The sequence below is a fragment of the Thalassophryne amazonica genome, chromosome 12 (genome assembly GCF_902500255.1).
Source record: "Thalassophryne amazonica chromosome 12, fThaAma1.1, whole genome shotgun sequence".
In the NCBI taxonomy this organism is placed as follows: Eukaryota; Metazoa; Chordata; class Actinopteri; order Batrachoidiformes; family Batrachoididae; genus Thalassophryne; species Thalassophryne amazonica.
In genome coordinates, this window is record NC_047114.1 from 7,904,405 (window position 1) to 7,928,410 (window position 24,006).

The 24,006-nt window shown below is 45.7% G+C and overlaps 1 protein-coding gene across 1 annotated transcript in view; it reads right to left on the reverse strand.

Moving 5' to 3' along the window:
- Positions 1–562: 562 nt before the first annotated feature.
- The window catches only part of vipr2 (vasoactive intestinal peptide receptor 2), a 185,131-nt gene continuing 161,687 nt past the window's right edge, over positions 563–24,006 (reverse strand). Inside the window, exon 13 of the mRNA XM_034183771.1 lies at positions 563–760. Within this exon, the coding sequence (XP_034039662.1) occupies positions 587–760 (174 nt within the window). The 3' untranslated portion in view covers positions 563–586. The remainder of the gene's footprint in view (positions 761–24,006) is intronic.

Below are 24,006 nucleotides of genomic sequence, written 5' to 3' on the forward strand. Positions count from 1 at the left end.
TTGAAATTGCTTCCGTCAACATTCCTGTGATAAGCATTGAAATCTCTACAAACAGCAATAAATAGTCAAACCCTTTTCTTGGAGATTTTGCTGCAGTTCTTCAGAAAATGAGACCAACAGCAGTCACGTGCTGAATGTTTGACACAAAAACCATCAAGTTACTGTTATTATTTGATGCATAAGTAAAATAATACATTTTAATTAAGGATTTGTAGATCAATTAAAAAAAACCAAACAACTTATTGTGCCTGCCGAGTGAATAAAAATCACCTACCTTTAACAGGTGACAAACAATGAAAGAATCCTACAACGTGATCTGTATCTTCATAGATTTTTGAGAGTTCAGTTAATTACCCCAAATAACAAACCCTAAATTCAACTTGCTGAGTGGACATTGGTGCCGTGTAACATGTAATGGCAAACCTTAGGGGCCATGAATGGAAATTTCCAGGGTCTGTAAAGCTCAAATCAAAATCGGGTTTGAAGTGTCTTCATGTAGAGGCACCATCCACTGAAGTGTGAAACCATTCCACCCAGGCCAACCTGCAGAATGCATCTGTTGTTTTTCCAGGGATCCCTCTGGTTGTCACAGCACCGTGGTCTCTGACTGCAGGATGGACTGGGTGCGGGAGTTGCGATGAAACTGCATCATGTTCTCTGATCCGTTCCTGGAGGCAAAGATGTTGCTGAAGTGGTGACCTCTACTCAGGCGACAGGTGAGACACACACTCCGCCACTTTCTCTTCAGCTCACTTTGAACCTGACAAAACAAAAGGGTGGGGCGGGGGTGATAATAACACCAGCACTAATTACAGTGCACAATCCAACAGTAGTAAAAAGGACTATGTTGTATCTGGCAAAAATAACAACAATAACAAAAAGAAAATGTCATCACATCAGAATTGCTTATCATCACCAAAACCTAACCTAGTGTTCCTCTTATAACAACCACCACGAAACATACAGCGCATCCAGAAAGTATTCACAGCGCTGCACTTTTTCCACATTTTGTTATGTTACAGCCTTATTCCAAATGGGCACAATTCCTTGTTTTCCTCAAAATTCTACACACGAGACAGGATTGTCTTGAGACACAAATCTGGAGAAAGGAACAGAAACATTTTTGCTGCTTTGAAGGTCCCAATGAGCACAGTGGCCTCCATCGTCCATAAATGGAAGAAGTTCAGATCCACCAGGACTCTTCTTAGAGCTGCTCGCCTGTCTAACCTGAGCAATCAGGGGAGGAGGACCATAGTCAGGGAGGTGACTAAATGGTAAATGGTAAATGGACTGCATATATATACCGCATTTCCATCTGCATCAGACGCTCAAAGCGCTTTACAAATAATGCCTCACATTCACCCTGAGGGTGCTGCCATACAAGGCACTCACTCCACACCCGGTGCAACAGGGGATTAAAGACGTTAGTGATTTTTCAGGCAGGCTGGGATTTCAACTGAGAATTTTCTGGCCTCAAGCCCAATGTTGTTGGTCACTGATGCACTATTATGTATATAGGCCATTACACAAGTATACTTTATATTTTCCTTCTTATAGCGCATATTTCAAATTTATTACATTGCTTTGTTATATTCTCTTGTTCTTACCAGCATGCTTATTTTATGTTATTTCATTTTTTTCACTTATATTTAGATATTTTATACTTACAGTCATTATATATATATATATATATATATATACTCAACAAAAATATAAACGCAACACTTTTGGTTTTGCTCCCATTTTGTATGAGATGAACTCAAAGATCTAAAACTTTTTCCACATACACAATATCACCATTTCCTTCAAATATTGTTCACAAACCAGTCTAAACCTGTGATAGTGAGCGCTTCTCCTTTGCTGAGATAATCCATCCCACCTCACAGGTGTGCCATACCAAGATGCTGATTAGACACCATGATTAGTGCACAGGTGTGCCTTAGACTGTCCATAATAAAAGGCCACTCTGAAAGGTGCAGTTTTATCACACAGCACAATGCCACAGATGTCGCAAGATTTGAGGGAGCGTGCAATTGGCATGCTGACAGCAGGAATGTCAACCAGAGCTGTTGCTCGTGTATTGAATGTTCATTTCTCTACCATAAGCCGTCTCCAAAGGCGTTTCAGAGAATTTGGCAGTACATCCAACCAGCCTCACAACCGCAGACCACGTGTAACCACACCAGCCCAGGACCTCCACATCCAGCATGTTCACCTCCAAGATCGTCTGAGACCAGCCACTCGGACAGCTGCTGAAAGAATCGGTTTGCATAACCAAAGAATTTCTTCACAAACTGTCAGAAACCGTCTCAGGAAAGCTCATCTGCATGCTCGTCGTCCTCATCGGGGTCTCGACCTGACTCCAGTTTATCGTCGCAACTTCGCACAGCCATTGAAGAGGAGTGGACCAACATTCCACAGGCCACAATTGACAACCTGATCAACTCTATGCGAAGGAGATGTGTTGCACTGCATGAGGCAAATGGTGGTCACACCAGATACTGACTGGTATCCCCCCCCCAATAAAACAAAACTGCACCTTTCAGAGTGGCCTTTTATTGTGGGCAGTCTAAGGCACACCTGTGCACTAATCATGGTGTCTAATCAGCATCTTGATATGGCACACCTGTGAGGTGGGATGGATTATCTCAGCAAAGGAGAAGTGCTCACTATCACAGATTTAGACTGGTTTGTGAACAATATTTGAGGGAAATGGTGATATTGTGTATGTGGAAAAAGTTTTAGATCTTTGAGTTCATCTCATACAAAATGGGAGCAAAACAAAAAGTGTTGCGTTTATATTTTTGTTGATATATATATATTCTCCACTCAGATTGCAATAGCCAATCACAGATTAGCCTTTCTGTCCATCATTTACCTTTATTTTGACATGTTTGGTGCCAGAAAGTTATGTTGGATCCAAAAGGATCCAAAAAGGCTAGGACCAAAAGTTATATTGGATCAGTTCCCACTGACCAATAGCATTAGAGCTTACTGCCAACAGCTAGCCAATCAGAGCGCGGCATAAGAAGGTCAGGAACTCACTGACAGACAGTGGTTGAAAAAATGGCAACAAACATGTCAACAACAGCAGAAAATCGTCTGCCAGTGAGGTTTGCTGACTTCAGAGGAGGAACTGGTGGAAATATTAAACTCCAAGGATGCCAAAAACACTAAGAAGGTAGACAAACACGCTACTGACATTTTAGAAGCATTCATCTGAATCAATCATATGCTGTTCACAACAAAATAAATTGATCTAATTTACTTGACTCTTTGTTGTTTGCTTAAAGCGCCTTGGGGCAACTGTTTGTTGTGATTTGGAGCTATATAAATAAAATTGATTTGATTTGATTTAATTTGGGAGGGGGGTGGAGAACATAATTGATGGATGGTAAGGAGTCCAACATAGAGAAATATTGGATGAAGCGTGTATATATATATATATATATATATATATATATATATATATAGACATTCAGTGTGGGCAGCAAAGTAAGAATTTCATTGTACAGGGAAACGTGTTTCATCACTGTGCATATGACAATAAAAGCTTTGAATCTTGAATGCCTTAACCACTAGACCATCACCTCCCCTAATTTTTTGGTAAGTTCATCTCTAATTTGACAACCCATGCAGATAACATTCTGATTGTTGGTGACTTCCACATTCATATACAACCCCAATTCCAATGAAGTTGGGACGTTATGTACAAAATGTAAATAAAAACAGAATACAATGATTTGCAAATCCTCTTCAACCTATATTAAATTGAATACACCACAAAGACAAGATATTTAATGTTCAAATTGATAGACTTTTTGGTTTTTGTGCAAATATCTGCTCATTTTGAAATGGATGCCTGCAACACTTTTCAAAAATGTTGGGATGGGGCAACAAAAGACTGGGAAAGTTGATGAATGCTCAAAGAACACCTGTTTGGAACATTCCACAGGTGAACAGGTTAATTGGAAACAGGTGAGTGTCATGATTGGGTATAAAAGGAGTATCCCCAAAAGGCTCAGCCATTCACAAACAAAGATGGGGTGAAGATCACCACTTTGTGAACAACTGAAAAAATAGTCCAACAGTTTAAGAACAATGTTTCTCGAGACACGTGGGTATGCCGAGCAAGATGGCAGCGCTGTAGAGGAACTCCAACCACCCGCCACTAATTTAACTGTTCTACTTGAAACGAGCCATCATCCTTGAACAAAATATTGTTTGACATACTGCGGTAGAAAGGTTTTTGTTACTCTGTTCACATTTTTGCTGAGAAAATGACAACATCCAGATACAGTGGGGCAAAAAAGTATTTAGTCAGCCCCTGATTGTGCACGTTCTCCTACTTAGAAAGATGAGAGAGGTCTGTAATTTTCATCATAGGTACACTTCAACTATGAGAAACAAAATGAGAAAAAAAAATCCAGGAAATCACATTGTAGGATTTTTAAAGAATTTATTTATAAATTATGGTGGAAAATATTTGGTCACCCACAAACAAGCAAGATTTCTGGCTCTCACAGTCCTGTAACTTCTTCTGTAAGAAGCTCTTGTGTCCACCTGTTACCTGTATTAATGGCATCTGTTAGAACTCGTTATCTGTATAAAAGACACCTGTCCACAGCTTCAAACAGTCAGACTCCAAACTCAACCATGGCCAAGACCAAAGAGCTGTCGAAGGACACCAGGAAGAAAATTGTAGATGTGCACCAGGCTGGGAAGAGTGAATCTACAATAGTCAAGCAGGTTGGTGTGAATAAATCAACTGTGGGAGCAATTGTAAGAAAATGGAAGACATACAAGACCATTGATAATCTCCCTCAATCTGGGGCTCCATGCAAGATGTCATCCCATGGGGTCAAAATGATCATGAGAATGGTGAACAAAAATCCCAGAACTACACAGACGGACCCGATGAATGACCTGCAGAGAGCTGGGACCAAAGTAACAAAGGCTACACACTACGCAGTGCCAGGCGTGTCCCCCTGCTTAAGCCAGTACATGTCCAGGCCCGTCTGAAGTTTGCCAGAGAGCATATTGATGATCCAGAAGAGGACTGGGAGAAGATCATGTGGTCAGATGAAACCAAAATAGAACATTTTGGTAAAAACTCAACACGTCGTGTTTGGAGGAAGAAGAATGCTGAGTTGAATTCCAAGAACACCATATCTACTGTGAAGTATGGGGGTGGAAACATCATGCTTTGGGGCTGGACGACTGATCCATGTTAAGGGAAGAATGAACGGGGCCAAAACCTTCTTCCATCAGTGAAGATACAACGTGGCTGGGTCTTCCAGCATGACAATGATCCCAAACACACCGCTCAGGCAATGAAGGAGTGGCTCCGTAAAAAGCATTTCAAGGTCCTGGAGTGGCCAAGCCAGTCTCCAGACCTCAACCCCATAGAAAATTTGTGGACAGAGTTGAAAATCCATGCTGCCCAGTAACAGCCCCAAAACATCACTGCTCTAGAAGAGTCCTGCATGGAGGAATGGGCCAAAATACCAGCTACAGTATGTGCAAACCTGGTGAAGACTTACAGGAAACGTTTGACCTCTGTCATTGCCAACAAATATTATGTTACAAAGTACTGAGTTGAACTTTTGTTATTGACCAAATACTTATTTTCCACCATAATTTACAAATAAATTCTTTAAAATTCCTACAATGTGATTTCCAAGATTTTTTTTCTCATTTTGTCTCATAATTGAAGTGTACCTATGATGAAAATTACAGACCTCTCTCATCTTTCTAAGTAGGAGAACTTGCACAATCAGAGACTGACTAAATACTTTTTTGCCCCTCTGTACTTCAAAGATACAGCCTGCATGGCTACCCAAAACACACTAACTGCTAATGAGGTCAAGTCTTCCGACAAGCCTGATGAGCAGAAAGTAAGCACTGAGAATGTCTTTGCTGAGATTATTACAATGAACGGCGAGATTACCAAAATGAACAACAAACTAACTGAAGTGGCAGCAAATGTAGCAACCATAAAAGTAACCACAGCAGATATGAAAGAATCTGTAGCCGGGCTGCAGGTGCGAGCAGATGAGGCAGAGGAATGTATTTCCCAACTGGAAGAAAAACAGTGGGTCTAGTGACAAACAGTGAAACCATGGAAAAAAGCTGGACAAGATGTGGGCACTTGTACAAACACTGGAGAATCAAGGCAGATGAAACAATGTGATTTTGGTGGGATTGAAAGATGTATATGGGACTAATGGCACACTGGAAGACTGTGTCAAAAAAGTTTTGAAAGAGGGGCTGGGGATCACTGCCGAAGGACAGTTTGAAATTGAACGAGTGCACCGAACCCTAACCCCAAAGCTGAATGAGGACCAGCCGCCACAAGCCGTGGTGATCCGTTTTTTGAGACAATCAGCCCGTGAAAAGGTGTTGAGGGGAGTGGTGGAGAAACGTGGCTTTAGATGGAACAAGCACCACCTATCTATATTTCTCGACGTAACGAAGGAGCTGGCTATGAAGAGAAAGTCATTTCTGCCAGCGAAGAAAGCACTGAACCAACGGAATGTGACATACTCACTAGCTTTCCCAGTAGAACTGAGATTAAGATGGCAGGGCAGGATCCAACACTTCACAAGCACATAGGAGACAGAACACTTTATCAACTTGAACTGCAATGAACTGGAGGAGTAAGGATACATGGGATATTTTCCTTTCATACCAAACCGATGAGAATCACTACCAACAGGACGGATGGACAATGAGACAACTGTACGTGGGTGAGTACAGTGATGATACGGGCTGCTGCCTGACAGTGAACAACCAAGAGGACACTCCTCGGGTTGGGTAAGAAGTAATTCACGGACCTTAACGTTATTCTCTGTTTATGTTTATTTCTTTCTATTTTTCTTTTTTCTTTTCATTCATATGTTGCGTTTTCAGGCCAAGATAAGGCCAAATCTCCCTTTGACAGTTCCAGGGAGACACTCTGAGTTTATGTTATCTCCTGTTTTACTATAAAAAAAATATATTTGGCATGGCAAAATGTATTTGTATTGTATTTAGACTATGGCTTTGGCGCATCTTTTACAAAGAGGGTTAATTATTATGCTACATTTTCTACAATGAATTTTTTCTAATGGCTAGAAATTTATTAGAATTATAATTATATAACTGTTCTTGATATCAAATAATATAACCAAGCAAGTTGTACACTGTAAAATTAATGCAATTGCCTTGTCTGACCATGCCTCTGTAGAACTGGGAATAGATGTACACAATGGTACTGAAAGAAATGGTAGATGGCGACTTAACACTTCATTATTCAATGAGACTTTTAAAATTATCAATAGAGGGAGAGTTACAATCCTTCTTTGAAATAAATACAGGTAGTATGAACCGAAGATCAATTGAATGGGAAGCAACAAAAGCTTATATTTGTGGGAAAATCATAGCCTATGCCTTCAAAAAGAAGGAGGATATGAATAAAATAAAAGAATTGGAAGCTAAAATTAGAATACAAGAAAGAGAACTGGCAGATTGCTTTTCAAACCGGTTATACCAAGACATCTGTAAACATAAATTTGAACTCAATCAAATATATAATAAGAAGGTACAATAGGCCTTATTTAGGTTGGGAGCATCCTTTTACAAAGAAGGGGAAAAAAACTGGCAAATTGCTTGCCAAACAGTTAAAACAATGCAACTCTAGTAATTTAATACCAGCAATTAAAAAAGGTAACGCAACTGTGACTGATAAGGAAATAAATGCAGTGTTGGAAAAATACTATGAAAATTTAGAATCCCCAGAAGTGCAGTCCAATCCTAACAAATTAACAGATTTTTTTTTTTTTAAAGTGGACTTGCCTAAACTGTCATTAGATCAAGCAAGAAAATTAGAGGGCCCCATTACAGACACTGAAATAAAAAAGTCTATATGAAGAATGGGAAGTCACCTGGGTATGAAGGTTTTCCCACTGAATATTATAAAAAATATATTGACATCCTGGTCCCAGTGTTGAAAGAGGTATATAATGAAGCATTTGCCTTACAGTCTTTTCCCCCATCCTTTGATGAGGCCTTAATAACAGTAATAGCAAAGAAAGATAGAGATCCGCTACAACCCACTAATTACCATCCTATCAGTCTGCTTAATGTGGACTGTAAGATTCTGACAAAAAAATTTAGCAACTCACTCGGAGAAAGTCTTGCCTCAGATAATACACCCAGACCAAATAGGATTTATGAAAAATAGATCATCAACTCAGCCACATGGGGTGTGCAGCCAGTACATTCTGAGTACCGGTCCCAAGCCTGGATAAATGAGGAGGGTTGCGTCAGGAAGGGCATCCGGCGGAAAACAAGCCAACCCAACTATGCAGACTAAGAATCGAATATTCCATACCGGATCGGTCGAGGCCTGGGTTAACAACGTCCACCACCGGTGCTGTTCCCCAACAGGGTGCCGGTGGAAATTGGGCTACTGCTGGGCAAAGACGAAGAAGAGGAGGAGAACGTTTGTACAAACAGCGGGAGAAGAAGAAAACTAGAAGGGTGGAAATGACAGTGGAGACTTTGAATGTTGGTAGTATGACTGGTAAAGGGAGAGAGCTGGCTGATATGATCGAGAGGAGAAAGGCAGACATATTGTGTGTGCAAGAGACCAAGTTGAAGGGAAGTAAGAGCAGGAGCATCGGCGGTGGGTTCAAGTTGTTGTACCATGGTGAGGACAGGAAGAGAAATGGTGTTGGGGTCATTTTAAAGGAAGAGTATGTTAAAAGTGTGTTGGAGGTTAAGCGAGTGTCTGACAGGGTGATGAGTGTGAAGTTGGAAATTGAAGGGGTGATGATGAACAGCATCAGTGCATATGCCCCACAGGTAGGTTGTGAGATGAAGGAGAAAGAAGATTTCTGGAGTGTGTTAGATGAGGTGGTGGAGAGTGTGCCCAAGCATGAAAGAGTGGTGATAGGAGCAGACTTCAATGGGCATGTTGGTGAAGGGAACAGAGGTGATGAGGAAGTAATGGGTAGATATGGTATCAAGGATAGGAATGGGAAAGGACAGACGGTAGTTGATTTTGCAAAAAGGATGGAAATGGCTGTGATGAATACATACTTTAAGAAAAGGGAGGAGCACAGAGTGACATATAAGAGTGGCGGAAGGTGCACACAGGTGGACTACATTCTTTATAGGAGACGCAAGCTAAAAGAAATCAGAGACTGTAAGGTGGTGGCAGGAGAGAGTGTCATTAGACAGCATAGGATGATTGTTTGTAGGACGACTTCAGAGGTAAAGAAGAAGAAGAGAGTGAGAGCTCAACAAAGGATCAGATGGTGGAAGCTGAAAGAGGAAGACTGTTGTGTGAAATTTAGCGAGCAGGTAAGAGAAGCACTGGTTGGAGAGAAAGCAATTTTGGACAACTGGAAAAGTACTGCTGATGTGGTGAGGGAGACAGCTAGGACAGTACTGGGTATGACATCTGGACAGTGGAAGGAAGACAAGGAGACTTGTTGGTGGAATGAAGAGGTCCAGGAAAGCATAAGGAGAAAGAGGTTGGAAAAAAGTTTTGGGATAGTCGGAGAGATGAAGAAAGTAGACAGGAGTACAAGGAGATGTGACGTAAGGCGAAAAGAGAAGTGGCAAAAGCAAAGCTGAAAAAGCTGAAAAGTGAGGAGTGTGTGCTGAGAAGGTGGAGGGAATATTTTGAAGAGCTGATGAATGAAGAAAATGAGCGAGAGAAAAGGCTGGATGATGTGGTGAGAGTAAATCAGGAAGTACAAGAGATTAGTAAGGAAGAAGAGGCTCTTGCCTCTGCTATGAAGAGGATGAAGAGTGGAAAGGCAGGTGGTCTAGATGACATTCCAGTGGAGGCATGGAAATGTCTAGGAGAGATGGCAGTAGAGTTTCTAACCAGAATGTTTAATAAAATCTTGGAAAGTGAGAGGATGCCTGAGGAGTGGAGACGAAATGTGCTGGTTCCTATGTTCAAGAACATGGGTGATGTGCAGTGCTGCAGTAACTACAGAGGCATAAAGTTGATCAGCCACAGCTTGAAGTTATGGGAAAGAGTAGTAGAAGCTAGGCTTAGAAAACAGGTGAAGATCTGTGAGCAGCAATATGGTTTCATGCCGAGAAACAGCACTACAGATGCAATGTTTGCTCTGAGAATACTGTTGGAGAAGTACAGAGAAGGTCAGAAAGATTTACATTGTGTGTTTGTGGACTTAGAAAAGCTTATGATAGGGTGCCAAGAGAAGAGCTGTGGTGTTGTATGAGGAAGTCTGGAGTGGCAGAGAAGTATGTTAGGGTAGTGCAGGACATGTACAAGAATAGTGTGACAGCGGTGAGATGCGCAGTCGGAAAGACAGACTCATTCAGGTTGGAGGTGGGATTACACCAAGGATCAGCTCTGAGTCCTTTCTTGTTTGCAGTGGTGATGGACAGGTTGACAGATGAGATCAGACAGGAGTCCCCATGGACTATGATGTTTGCAGATGACATTGTGATCTGTAGTGAGAGTAGAGAGCAAGTTGAGTCTAGTCTGGAGAGGTGGAGATATGCTTTGGAGAGAAGGGGAATGAAAGTCAGTAGAAGCAAGACTGAGTACATGTGTGTGGATGAGAGGGAGCCCAGTGGAATAGTGAAGTTACAAGTTTAATTCCCAAATATTTCAATCCCTTTGGAACCCATTTAAATCCAAATTGAGTAATTAAATTTCCACTACTATGCCCCGATATTGGCATAGCCTCAGATTTCGTCCAGTTTATTTTGTAATCTGACACAGTATATAATCTGACATAATATAATCAGAAGATTCAGAGAATCTGGAGAACTTTAGCATAGAGAATGCAATGGTGAGTAAGTGGGCAACAGCTGGTAATGAATCTTAGTGCCCAATGATACACACTATCAAGCCTTGAAAGACAGTGAGCAGAAGTGTTCATGTACAGTGAGGAAAATAAGTATTTGAACACCCTGCGATTTTGCAAGTTCTCCCTGAAATTTTCCATCTTAGGTGCATGTCCACTGTGAGAGACATAATCTAAAAAAAATAAAATAAAATAAAATCCGGAAATCACAATGTATGATGTTTTAATAATTTGTTTGTATGTTACTGCTGTAAATAAGTATGTGAACACCTGTGAAATCAATGTTAATATTTGGTACATTAGCCTTTGTTTGCAATTACAGAGGTCATATGTTTCCTGTAGTTTTTCACCAGGTTTGCACACAGGGATTTTGGTCCACTCCTCCATACAGATCTTCTCTAGATCTTTCAGGTTTGGAGTTTCAGCTCCCTCCAAAGATTTTCTATTGAGTTCAGGTCTGGAGACTGGCCAGGCCACTCCAGGACCTTGAAATGCTTCTTACGGAGCCCCTCCTTAGTTGCCCTGGCTGTGTGTTTGGGGTCATTGTCATGCTGGAAGACCCAGCCATGACCCATCTTCAGTGCTCTTACTGAGGGAAGGAATGGTTGGCCAAAATCTCGCAATACATGACCCCATCCATCCTCCCTTCAATACGGTGCAGTCGTCCTGTCCCCTTTGCAGAAGAGCACCCCAGAGTATGATGTTTCCACCCCCATGCTTCACGGTTGGGATGGTTTTCTTGGGGTTGTTCTCATCCTCTAAACATGGTAAGTGGAGTTGATTCCAAAAAAGCTCTATTCTGGTCTCATCTGACCACATGACCTTCTCCCATGCCTCCTCTGGATCATCCAGATGGTCACTGGTGAACTTCAAACAGGCCTGGACATGTGCTGGCTTGAGCAGGGGGACCTTGCTGCCCTGCAGGATTTTAAACCATGACAACATCATGTGTTACTAATGTAATCTTTGTGACTGTGGTCCCAGCTCTCTTCAGGTCATTGACCAGGTCCTCCTGTGTAGTTCTGAGCTTTCTCAGAATCATCCTTACCCCACAAAGTGAAATCTTGCATGGAATCCCAGACTGAGGGAGCTTGATAGTCATCTTGTGTTTCTTCCACTTTCTAATAAATAATCATAACATTTGTTGTCTTCTACCAAGCTGCTTGCCTGTTGTCCTGTAGTCCATCCCAGCCTTGTGCAGGTCTACAGTTTTGTCCCTGGTGTCCTTAGACAGCTCTTTGGTCTTGGCTATGGTGGACAGGTTGGAGTGTGATTGATTGAGTGTGTGAACAGGTGTCTTTTATAAAGGTAACAAGTTCAAACAGTGCAATTAATGCAGGTAAAGTGTGCAGAATAAGAGGGCTTCTTAAAGAAAAATTAACAGGTCTGTGTGAGCCAGAATTCTTGCTGGTTGGTAGGTGTTCAAATACTTATTTGCAGCAGTAACATAAAAATAAATTATTAAAAAAAATCATACATTGTGATTTCCGGATTTTTTTTTTTTTTTTTTAAGATTATGTCTCTCACAGTGGACATGCAGCTAAGATGAAAATTTCAGACCCCTCCATGATTTCTAAGTGGGAGAACTTGCAAAATCGCAGGGTGTTCAAATATTTATTTTCCTCACTGTGCAACACATCTCCAGGGAAGAAGGTTGTTTCCACCAATAAAGATGGTGGTCTCGCCACACTTTAACTATACTCTTATGATGCTACCAGTGACAGTGCCCCCAACAATATTCGGTCAATATGAGACATTAGTTAAACATTTCCTCTGGGAAGGAAAAAAGCCTATAATTAAAATGACCAAATTATGTTCATCAAAGGACAAGGGAGGGCTTGGTCTACCTCACCCTATGCAGTACTATATCTCTTTTGCGATGGCAAAACTTGCCATTCACTGGACCAAAAGTGATCATTTAGGCTGGGTTGTAATAGAACAGTCCTTGTCCTCCCCATTCAAACCCACAGAATACCTCTCCCAGAAATCAGGCAACGTCTCCAAACCTATCATGCTACACTCCACAGAGGTCTGGATGAAAATGCATAAACTCCTTTAACTATCACATTATAAACAGTCATATTCCTCTCTTTGGGAAAACCCTGCCATTTATATTGGAAGGATACCAGTCTATTGGAAGAGTTGGTACAATCAAAAAATATGTACACTTGATAACTTGTATGAAAATGAAGTGTTCATGTCTTACGATAATTTAGTGAAAAAATATCTCTGGGGGAAGGTGTTGTGTGTGGGCCGCCAGAAGAGGAGGTACTGCTGGCCCACCACCAGTGGGCGCCCTGCCTGAAGTGCGGGCTTCAGGCACGAGAGGGCGCTGCCGCCATGGACACAGCCGGGGGTGACAGCTGTCACTCATTACCTCTTGACAGCTGTTACCCATCTACTCAACGTCCTCTCACTCCATAAAGACCAGACGTCATCTCCACCTCGTTGCCGAGATATCATACTTCATTGGAGGTAATATCCTCAGCCATTTGTGTTTCCTTATAAGCTGTATATTGTGAGTGTTTGCAGGAGTACCGGTCCCTCTTCCTGTGGAGGCTGAGTAAGTGCAGGACGGCACTCTTTTCCTCTGAGGGATTACTGTAAATACATCAGCATTCTGAGTGAGAGGTGGAGGTGGCATTCCCACCGTTGTTGTTACTGGGTGTACACACACCCACACTTGACTGTCTTTGTTCTCACCAGCAGTACCAGATCCGACAGTCGGGGACGGTGATCACCTGGGAATTCGGGACTTGGCGGCTCCAGTATTCACCAGGTTCTGTGGCGGCGGAAATCGTGTGGTTCCGGCTCTTCTCAGGACAGACGTCTTCTATCCTCGAGCCTGCCCACACGTCACCTTTGTAGATTGACTGTAATTATATTCTGAGATCGTCTGTATATTCGTTGTGCACATTTCACAACATTAAATTGTTACTTTTTTGGCTCATCTATTGGCCGTTCATTTGCGCCCCCTGTTGTGGGTCCGTGTCACTACACTTTCACAACAGGATATCTCGGCCAGCGTCATGGACTCCGAGGGGCGTCACCCGGCTGTTGAACGACCAATGGGAGAGCAGGGAGCGCAGGCGTCTGCAGGAGGCGTGATTGGTGAGCTGCAGCACATTCTCACCGCCTTTACGGCTCGGTTAGATCAAATGAAAGAGCAAAACATCCTCCTGAACCGCAGGGTGGAGGCTCTCTCTGCACAGATGGCGGCGAGTGCTCAGGGCGCTGCTGCAGCTCCTCCTCCTGCCGACCCTGTGCAGGATATGAACGTTCCAGTGGTGGTTCAACAACCCCTCCCACCATCCCCTGAAGCATACATAAGCCCTCCTGAGCCGTACAGAGGTTGTGTGGAGACGTGCGCGGACTTTCTCATGCAGTGTTCGCTCGTCTTCGCACAATGTCCCGTCATGTACGCGTCAGATGCTAGTAAAATAGCTTATGTGATTGCTCTGCTTCGGGGTAAGGCACGCGCCTGGGCTACGGCGCTCTGGGAACAGAACTCACGGTTGTTATCAGCATACACTGGGTTTGTGGGGGAGTTCAGAACAGTGTTTGATCACCCTAACAGAGGAGAGACCGCTTCAACAATGCTGCTGTCAATGAGACAGGGACGCGAGAGCGCAGCCGCTTATGCAGTCAACTTCCGCATCGCGGCTGCGAGGTCCGGCTGGAATAACGTTGCGCTCCGCGCCGCCTTCATAAACGGACTGTCGTGGGTCCTGAAGGAGCAGCTGGTAGCTAAGGAGGAACTGCGGGATTTAGATGGGCTTATCGATCTCGTTATACGGTTAGACAATCGGTTGGAGGAACGCCGTCGGGAGCGAGGCGAAGGACGTGACCGGATACGCGCCACCCCTCTCCCTTCCGGGTTCGAAAAGGGGCCGCCCTCCCCACGCTCCACAGCCGCAGTGCTCTGTGGGGCAACAGCTCCCCCTGCTGACGTTGTTAGGGAAACGCACAGGGCCAAAATGAGGAGGCTGATCCGCGGGGAGTGTTTTGTCTGCAGCTCAAAAGAGCACACACAGAAAAACTGCCCCAAACGGCCACAACAACAACCGCCCTCAGAGACTGGGCTAAGGGGGGGTCAAAACATTCACGTGAGACACACACAGATTGCCACACGACTCCCAGTTACAATCCTGAGCGGGGATTTAACCCTTCAAGCCCCAGCACTGGTGGACACAGGGTCAGAAGGGAATCTGCTAGACAGCAGATGGGCAAGGGAGGTAGGGCTCCCTCTGGTGGCGCTTCCTTCGCCATTGCAGGTGCGGGCACTAGATGGCACCCTCCTCCCTTTAATCACACACAAGACACAACCAGTAACTCTGGTGGTCTCTGGAAACCATCGGGAGGAGATTGAGTTTTTTGTAACTCCTTCTACCTCCCGCGTGATTTTGGGCTTCCCATGGATGTTGAAGCACAATCCCCGGATTGATTGGCCGTCTGGGGTGGTGGTTCAGTGGAGCGAAACCTGCCATCGGGTGTGTTTAGGATCCTCGGTTCCTCCCGGTTTACAGGCTAAGGAGGAGGTCAAAGTCCCTCCCAATCTGACGGCAGTGCCGGTTGAGTACCACGATCTTGCTGACGTCTTCAGCAAGGATCTGGCACTCACCCTTCCCCCGCACCGTCCGTATGATTGTGCCATTGATTTGGTTCCAGGCGCTGAGTTCCCGTCCAGCAGGCTGTACAATCTCTCACGACCTGAGCGAGAATCAATGGAGACCTACATCCGGGACTCATTAGCTGCCGGGCTGATCCGGAACTCCACCTCCCCGATGGGGGCAGGTTTCTTTTTTGTGGGCAAGAAAGATGGCGGACTCCGTCCATGCATTGATTACAGGGGACTGAATGAGATTACGGTTCGCAATCGATACCCGTTGCCATTGTTGGATTCCGTGTTCACCCCCCTGCATGGAGCCAAAATCTTTACTAAGCTGGATCTTAGAAATGCGTATCACCTGGTTCGGATCCGGAAGGGAGACGAATGGAAGACGGCATTTAACACCCCATTAGGTCACTTTGAGTACCTGGTCATGCCGTTCGGCCTCACCAACGCCCCCGCAACGTTCCAAGCCTTGGTTAACGACGTCTTGCGGGACTTCCTGCACCGATTCGTCTTCATATATCTGGACGATATTCTCATCTTTTCTCCGGATCCTGAGACCCATGTCCAGCATGTACATCAGGTCCTGCAGCGGTTGTTAGAGAACCGACTGTTTGTGAAGGGCGAGAAGTGCGAGTTTCACCACACGTCTTTGTCCTTCCTGGGGTTTATCATCTCCTCTAACTCCGTCGCCCCTGATCCGGCCAAGGTTGCGGCGGTGAGAGATTGGCCCCAACCAACAAGCCGTAGGAAGCTGCAACAGTTCCTCGGCTTCGCTAATTTCTATAGGAGGTTCATTAAGGGCTACAGTCAGGTAGTTAGCCCCCTGACAGCCCTGACCTCTCCAAAAGTCCCCGTCACCTGGTCGGATTGGTGCGAAGCCGCGTTCAAGGAGTTGAAACGACGGTTCTCTACTGCGCCAGTTTTGGTGCAGCCCGACCCTAGCCGCCAGTTCGTGGTTGAAGTGGACGCCTCTGACTCAGGGATAGGAGCCGTGCTGTCCCAGAGCGGAAAGACCGATAAGGTTCTTCACCCGTGTGCCTACTTTTCACGCAGGTTGACCCCGGCTGAACGGAACTATGACGTCGGCAATCGAGAACTCCTTGCGGTGAAAGAGGCTCTTGAGGAGTGGAGACACCTGTTGGAGGGAGCGTCTGTGCCGTTCACGGTTTTCACTGACCATCGGAACCTGGAGTATATCAGGACCGCCAAGCGGCTGAACCCCAGGCAAGCCCGCTGGTCACTGTTCTTCGGGCGTGTTGACTTCCGGATCACCTATCGCCCCGGGACCAAGAACCAGAGGTCGGATGCCTTGTCCCGGGTACATGAAGAGGAGGTCAAAACTGCACTGTCGGATCCACCGGAGCCCATCCTGCCGGAGTCCACTATCGTGGCCACCCTCACCTGGGACGTGGAGAAGATCATCCGGGAGGCCCTGGCACGGAGCCCGGACCCAGGAACAGGTCCGAAGAACCGTCTGTACGTCCCACCAGAGGCCAGAGCTGCAGTCTTGGACTTCTGTCACGGTTCCAAGCTCTCCTGTCATCCAGGGGTGCGAAGGACCGTGGCAGTTGTCCGGCAGCGCTTCTGGTGGGCGTCTATGGAGGCCGACATCCGGGAATATATCCAGGCCTGCACCACCTGTGCCAGGGGCAAGGCTGACCACAGGAAGGCCCAAGGACTGCTCCAACCGCTTCCTGTGCCTCATCGCCCCTGGTCCCACATCGGCCTGGATTTCGTCACGGGCCTCCCGCCGTCCCAGGGCAACACCACCATCTTCACGATAGTGGACCGATTCTCCAAGGTGGCCCACTTCGTGGCCCTCCCGAAGCTCCCAACAGCCCAGGAGACAGCAGACCTCCTGGTCCACCACGTCGTCCGTCTGCATGGGATACCTGACCGACATCGTCTCAGATCGTGGTCCCCAGTTCTCCTCACACGTCTGGAGGAGCTTCTGCAGGGAACTGGGGGCCACTGTGAGCCTCTCGTCCGGGTACCATCCACAGACGAACGGACAGGCAGAGCGGGCCAACCAGGAACTGGAACAGACCCTCCGCTGCGTCACATCCGCACACCCGACGGCCTGGAGTAACCATCTGGCCTGGATCGAGTATGCGCATAACAGCCAGGTGTCTTCTGCCACCGGCCTCTCCCCATTTGAGGTGTGTTTGGGGTATCAGCCCCCGTTGTTTCCCGTGGTGGAGGGAGAGGTCGGTGTGCCCTCGGTCCAGGCCCACCTGCGGAAGTGCCGTCGGGTGTGGCGCTCCACCCGTTCTGCCTTGTTGAAGGCCCGGATGAGGGCGAAGACCCATGCAGACCGCCGGCGGTCCCCGGCCCCTGCTTACCAGCCCGGGCAGGAGGTGTGGCTTTCCACGAAGGACATCCCCCTCCAGGTGGACTCCCCGAAACTTCAGGACAGGTACATTGGCCCCTTCAAGATCCTCAAAGTCCTCAGTCCTGCCGCAGTGAAGCTTCAACTCCCAGCTTCACTGCGGATCCATCCGGTTTTCCACGTGTCACGCATCAAATCTCACCACACCTCACCCCTCTGACCGGCGCCGCCTCCTGCTCAGATCATCGACGGGGAGCCGGCTTGGACGGTGCGCCGGCTCCTGGATGTCCGTCGGATGGGCCGGGGGTTCCAGTACTTGATGGACTGGGAGGGGTATGGACCCAAAGAACGCTCCCGGGTGAAGAGGAGCTTCATCCTGGATCCGGCCCTCCTGGCCGACTTCTACCGTCGACACCCCGACAAGCCAGGTTGGGCGCCAGGAGGCGCCCGTTGAGGGGGGGGGGGGTCCTGTTGTGTGTGGGCCGCCAGAAGAGGAGGTACTGCTGGCCCACCACCAGTGGGCGCCCTGCCTGAAGTGCGGGCTTCAGGCACGAGAGGGCGCTGCCGCCATGGACACAGCCGGGGGTGACAGCTGTCACTCATTACCTCTTGACAGCTGTTACCCATCTACTCAACGTCCTCTCACTCCATCAAGACCAGACGTCATCTCCACCTCGTTGCCGAGATATCATACTTCATTGGAGGTAATATCCTCAGCCATTTGTGTTTCCTTATAAGCTGTATATTGTGAGTGTTTGCAGGAGTACCGGTCCCTCTTCCTGTGGAGGCTGAGTGAGTGCAGGACGGCACTCTTTTCCTCTGAGGGATTACTGTAAATACATCAGCATTCTGAGTGAGAGGTGGAGGTGGCATTCCCACCGTTGTTGTTACTGGGTGTACACACACCCACACTTGACTGTCTTTGTTCTCGCCAGCAGTACCAGATCCGACAGTCGGGGACGGTGATCACCTGGGAATTCGGGACTTGGCGGCTCCAGTATTCACCAGGTTCTGTGGCGGCGGAAATCGTGTGGTTCCGGCTCTTCTCAGGACAGACGTCTTCTATCCTCGAGCCTGCCCACACGTCACCTTTGTGGATTGACTGTAATTATATTCTGAGATTGTCTGTATTTCGTTGTGCACATTTCACAACATTAAATTGTTACTTTTTTGGCTCATCTATTGGCCGTTCATTTGCGCCCCCTGTTGTGGGTCCGTGTCACTACACTTTCACAACAGAAGGGACATTTCTGGAAATGTCTCCGGATAAGGAACTGTGTCACGTCATTGCCTCCACAAAATAAGGACAACTGCATCCTGGACTATCTGGCCTTGCCACCACGTCATCATCAAGCTATCATTAATTCTACCAAAGAATCAGCTCCGCACTCGGTATTGACTGTAAAAATTTAAAGGTCTTATGGGAAAAGGACACTGGATGTGTGTTTCAGGATAAGGAATGGAGGATAACTGTTATGAAGAGTGGAAAATTTATAAGAGAATGTAAAGGAAAATGTACACAATATAAGATTATACAGAGATACTACTGGACTCCTGCACATCTGAATAGAATGGGTCTTATGAACAACTCATTATGCTGGAAATGTCAAAAAGATACCGGTACTCTGATGCACTGTCTATTGGAATGTCCAATCATTTCTGGTCAGATATTTTAAGTGTAGTGAGTGACTAGTTAGGAAGAGTTGTGCCAACTTGTCCAAGATTATGTTTACTGGGTGATGAACAACAAATAGCAAACATAGCAAGGATAAAATTTCCGTTATTATGCACAGAGTGGGCTGAGCTTTTTCTGTTGTGGCTCCAAAGATGTGGAACAATCTACCGCTCCACATCAGGCAGGCCTCTTCACTTTCTGTTTTTAAAACCAATCTTAAAACTCACTTTTATGCACTGGTTTTTAACCCGGAATGAGATCTCGATCCATTTTGGTTGTTTTAACTGATTTTATTTGTTTCAGTTTTAATTTTTTGGGCTTGTTTTTTGTTATTTGTACTTTGTGGTTTGTTGATTTTTATGTCCCCTCGTGTACAGCACTTTGTTTCAGCTGTAGCTGTTTTTAAAGTGCTTTATAAATAAAGTTGATTTTATTTTATTTGATTTGATTATGGTAGGAGTCTCAGTAACTGCTAGAGCAATTCTAAAACACTGGAAATCTTCCAAAAACCCCACACATTAAGGAATGGGTAAACATGATGATTAGGGTGGCTTCATTTGAGTGCATGCTTTATAAACTGAAAAACAGAAATAGTAATAACCTCTCAGTATGGGAACCCTTTTGGTCAATTGTTTCTGTTAATTGTAATTCTCCTGTCACCTGTCAGCTAACCAAATGATGTGATGTAAGGTCAATAATTTTGCTATCTTCCAAGTGAAAAATGCCAATAAAAACTTGAATTACAAAAAAAAAAAAAGAACAATGTTCCTCAACATTCAATTGCAAGGAATTTAGGGATTCCATCATCTACAGTCTATAATATAATCAGAAGTTTCAGAGAATCTGGAGAACTTTCTACACGTAAGCAGCAAAGCCAAAAACCAACACTGAATGCCCATGACCTTTGATCTCTCAGGCGGCACTGCATTAAACATTGACATCATTGTGTAAAGGATCTTACCATGTGGGCTCAGGAACACTTCAGAAAACCATTGTCAGTTAACACAGTTTGTCACTACATCTACAAGTGCAAGTTAAAACTCTACCATGCAAAGCGAATGTCATACATCAACAACATCCAGAAACACCACCGCCTTCTCTGGGCCCGAGCTCATTTGAAATGGACAGACACAAAGTGGAAAAGTGTGCTGTGGTCTGATGAGTCCACATTTCAAATTGTTTTTGGAAATCATGGACGTCGTGTCCTCTGGACGAAAGAGGAAAAAGACCATCCAGATTGTTACCAGCGCAAAGTTCAAAAGCCAGCATCTGTGATGGTATGGGGGTGTGTTAGTGCCCATGACATGGGCAACTTACACATCTGTGATGGCACAATCAATGCTGAAGGCACATCCAGGTTTTGGAGCAACACATGCTCGCATCCAAGCAACATCTTTTTCAGGGACGTCCCTGCTTATTTCAGCAAGACAATGCCAAGCCACATTCTGCATGTGTTACAACAGCGTGGCTTCGTAGTAAAAGAGTGCAGGTACTAGACTGGCCTGCCTGCAGTCCATTTGAAAATGTGTGACGCATTATGAAGCACAAAATACAACAACGTAGACCCCGAACTGTTGAACAACTGAAGTTGTACATCAAGCAAGAATGGGAAAGAATTCCACCTACAAAGCTTCAACAATTAGTGTCCTCAGTTCCCAAACGCTTATTGAGTGTTGTTAGAAGGAATGGTGATGTAACACAGTCAAACATGTCAAAATGAGCAAATATTTGCACAAAGACAATAAAGTTTATCAGTTTGAACATTAAATATCTTGTCTTTGTGGTGTATTCAGTTGAATATAGGTTGAAGAGGATTTGCAAATCATTGTATTCTGTTTTTATTTACATTTTAAACAGTGTCCCAACTTCATTGGAATTGGGGTTTTAAATAAGCCTTCTGACCCCCTATGCAAATCATTTATGGACATTATGCATGTGTTGGATTCCAGTAATGTATTCAGTGTTCCCTGGATACCCTGGATTTGGGCCTCGTTTGTGGTATCACTGTTACAAATATTGACATCATGCCTCTTGCATCAGTGGTCTCAGATCACTCACTTATTAAGTTTAGGGTTAGGGTTACTGGAACATGAACCTTACTGATCATTGCGGGGACACATCAACTCTTCAACTATGAGGTCTATTAGAAAAGAAACCGCCAGTTTTATTTTTTTTAAAAACTATATGGATTTGAATCACGTGTGATTACATCAGCCAAGCTTGAACCCTCGTGCGCATGCATGAGTTTTTTCACGCCTGTCGGTGACGTCATTCGCCTGTGAGCACGCCTTGTGGAAGGAGTGGTCCAGCCCCCTCGTTGGATTTTCATTGTCTGAGAAGTTGCTGAGAGACTGGCGCTGTGCTTGATCAAAATTTTTTCAAGAACTGTGAGGCACATCCGAGTTGAGACCATTCGAGAAATTCAGCTGGTTTTCGGTGTAAATTTTAACGGATGATGAGAGATTTTGGATTGTTTCTATCGCTGTAAGGACTTCCCACGGAGTGGGACGTCGCGCAGCGCTCCGAGGCGACGTCGTCATCCTGTTTCAAGCTGGAAACCTCCAAATTTAAGCCTCTGTTGACCCAGGACGTCGTGAGAGAACAGAGAACTTTCAGAAGAGGTCGGAATCAGCAGTTTATCCAGACATTCCACTGTTAAAGGAGATTTTTTTAATGAAAGACGTGCGGACAGATTGGCGCATTGGCTCGCAGCCATCGCGGCACACCCGCCACAGGAGAAACACCTCCGTGTTGATAACAATTTGTAAAATCCAAGCGGCTTTTGGTGGATTTCAGTTGAGTGAGTATCTGAGAAATTGTTTAACAGCAGGGCATGTTCCAACTTGTCCTTAAGGCTTCCAACGGACATTTTTAGACATATTAATATTGCACGTGATTTGTGGACATATTATTGCATGTAGTTATTTCACAGTGTTATTGTACAGTCTGACAGCAGCAGGGACGAACGACCTGCGGTATCATTCCTTCTTGCACTGAGGCTGCCCCAGTCTGTCACTGAAGGAGCTACTCAGCTCCACTACAGTCTGGTGCAGAGGCGGAGGCAACTCTGGCCTTTTTTGTACAGGGTGTCAGTGTTGTGAGTACAGTCTAGTTTGTTGTTGAGGTGAACACCCAGGTATATGAAACTGTCCGCAGTCTTTATGTCCTCCCCCTGGATGTTCACCGGTGGATGAGGTGGTGGTTTCCTCCTGAAGTCGATCACCATCTCCTTCGACTTACTGGTGTTGAGACACAAGTGGTTGTGCTCACACCAGTCCACAAAGTCTGTGATGAAAGACCAGTACTCCAGTTCGTTCCCCTCAGACGCACGACCCACAATGGCAGAGTCATCAGAGAACTTCTGGAGATGGCAGCTGTCCGTGTTGTAGGTGAAGTCCAAGGTGTAAAGGGTGAAGAGGAAAGGCGAGAGGACAGTGCCCTGGGGGGCCCCGGTGCTGCACCTTACCACCTCAGACTGACAGTCACACAGCCACACGTACTGTGGGCGGTCAGTGAGGTAGTCAATGGTCCAGGCAGCGAAATGTACATCCACACCTGCGTCCTCCAGCTTCCCCCGCAGCAGCGCCGGTCTGATGATGTTGAAAGCGCTAGAGAAGTCAAAGAACATGACTCTCACAGCGCTCCCGCTGGTCTCCATGTGGGTGAGCACTCGCGGCAGCAGGTAGATGACATGTCATCTACCCCTGGAGTGCAGTGGAGGTGGCCAGGGGGAAGATGATGGGGGGTCAGATGGACTGGGGGGCTGGCTGCTGGAGACGTGTGGAGAGCCGGAAGCAGGCAGGGGGGCAGGTGTGGAGGAGCCAAAACGGTTAAAGTAACTGTTTTGTCATGGTCTGGTCTGTTTGGCTGTTTTTTGTTTTCTTTATTTCCCACCAGGTGGCGCGCAAGAGGAGCTGAGCATCTGGAGACCTCACCTGCAGCTCGTTTCCACCTGATCAGGAACCTCACCTGCAGCTCGTTTCCACCTGATCAGGAGCTGCTGCATTTAAAGCCTGGTGATGCAGCTGTTCATTGCCAGATACTTGTTGATGATGATGAAGCCGACTTGTGTTTGATGATTATGTTGCTGTTGAAGAGGAGGATTTGCTGATTGATGACTGATTCACTAGTTGAGTGAATGAATGAACTCTATACGAACCTACCAAACAACCTTCTGCTTCTGTTCAGCCGTCAGACAGCATACTTCCTGAGGTAATCCAGGTTCTCTATCTCCCGCTATAGAGCCTGCAACTTTGGCATTCCCTCGCGCCTCCCTGTTTGAGCTTCTATGCCAATTTGTTTGATCAGCTTCTACCTACAGCTTGCATCTGAAACTTTCTCTGCTCTGCACCTGCCGGTGAAGTTTTTGATCCTAAACTCAGCCTGGAAATATTTGCTGTGTAAATCTGACTGTAAACACTCTTAAAATAACTGTCTGCGTTGTACAGTGCTTTGGACTCACCTCAGCCTCTCCTCCTCCTCAGAAACTCAGCTCCGTTGCGGCCACCTGGTGCCGGCTCCCCTCCTGGTCCAGTTCTCGCTGTAGCTT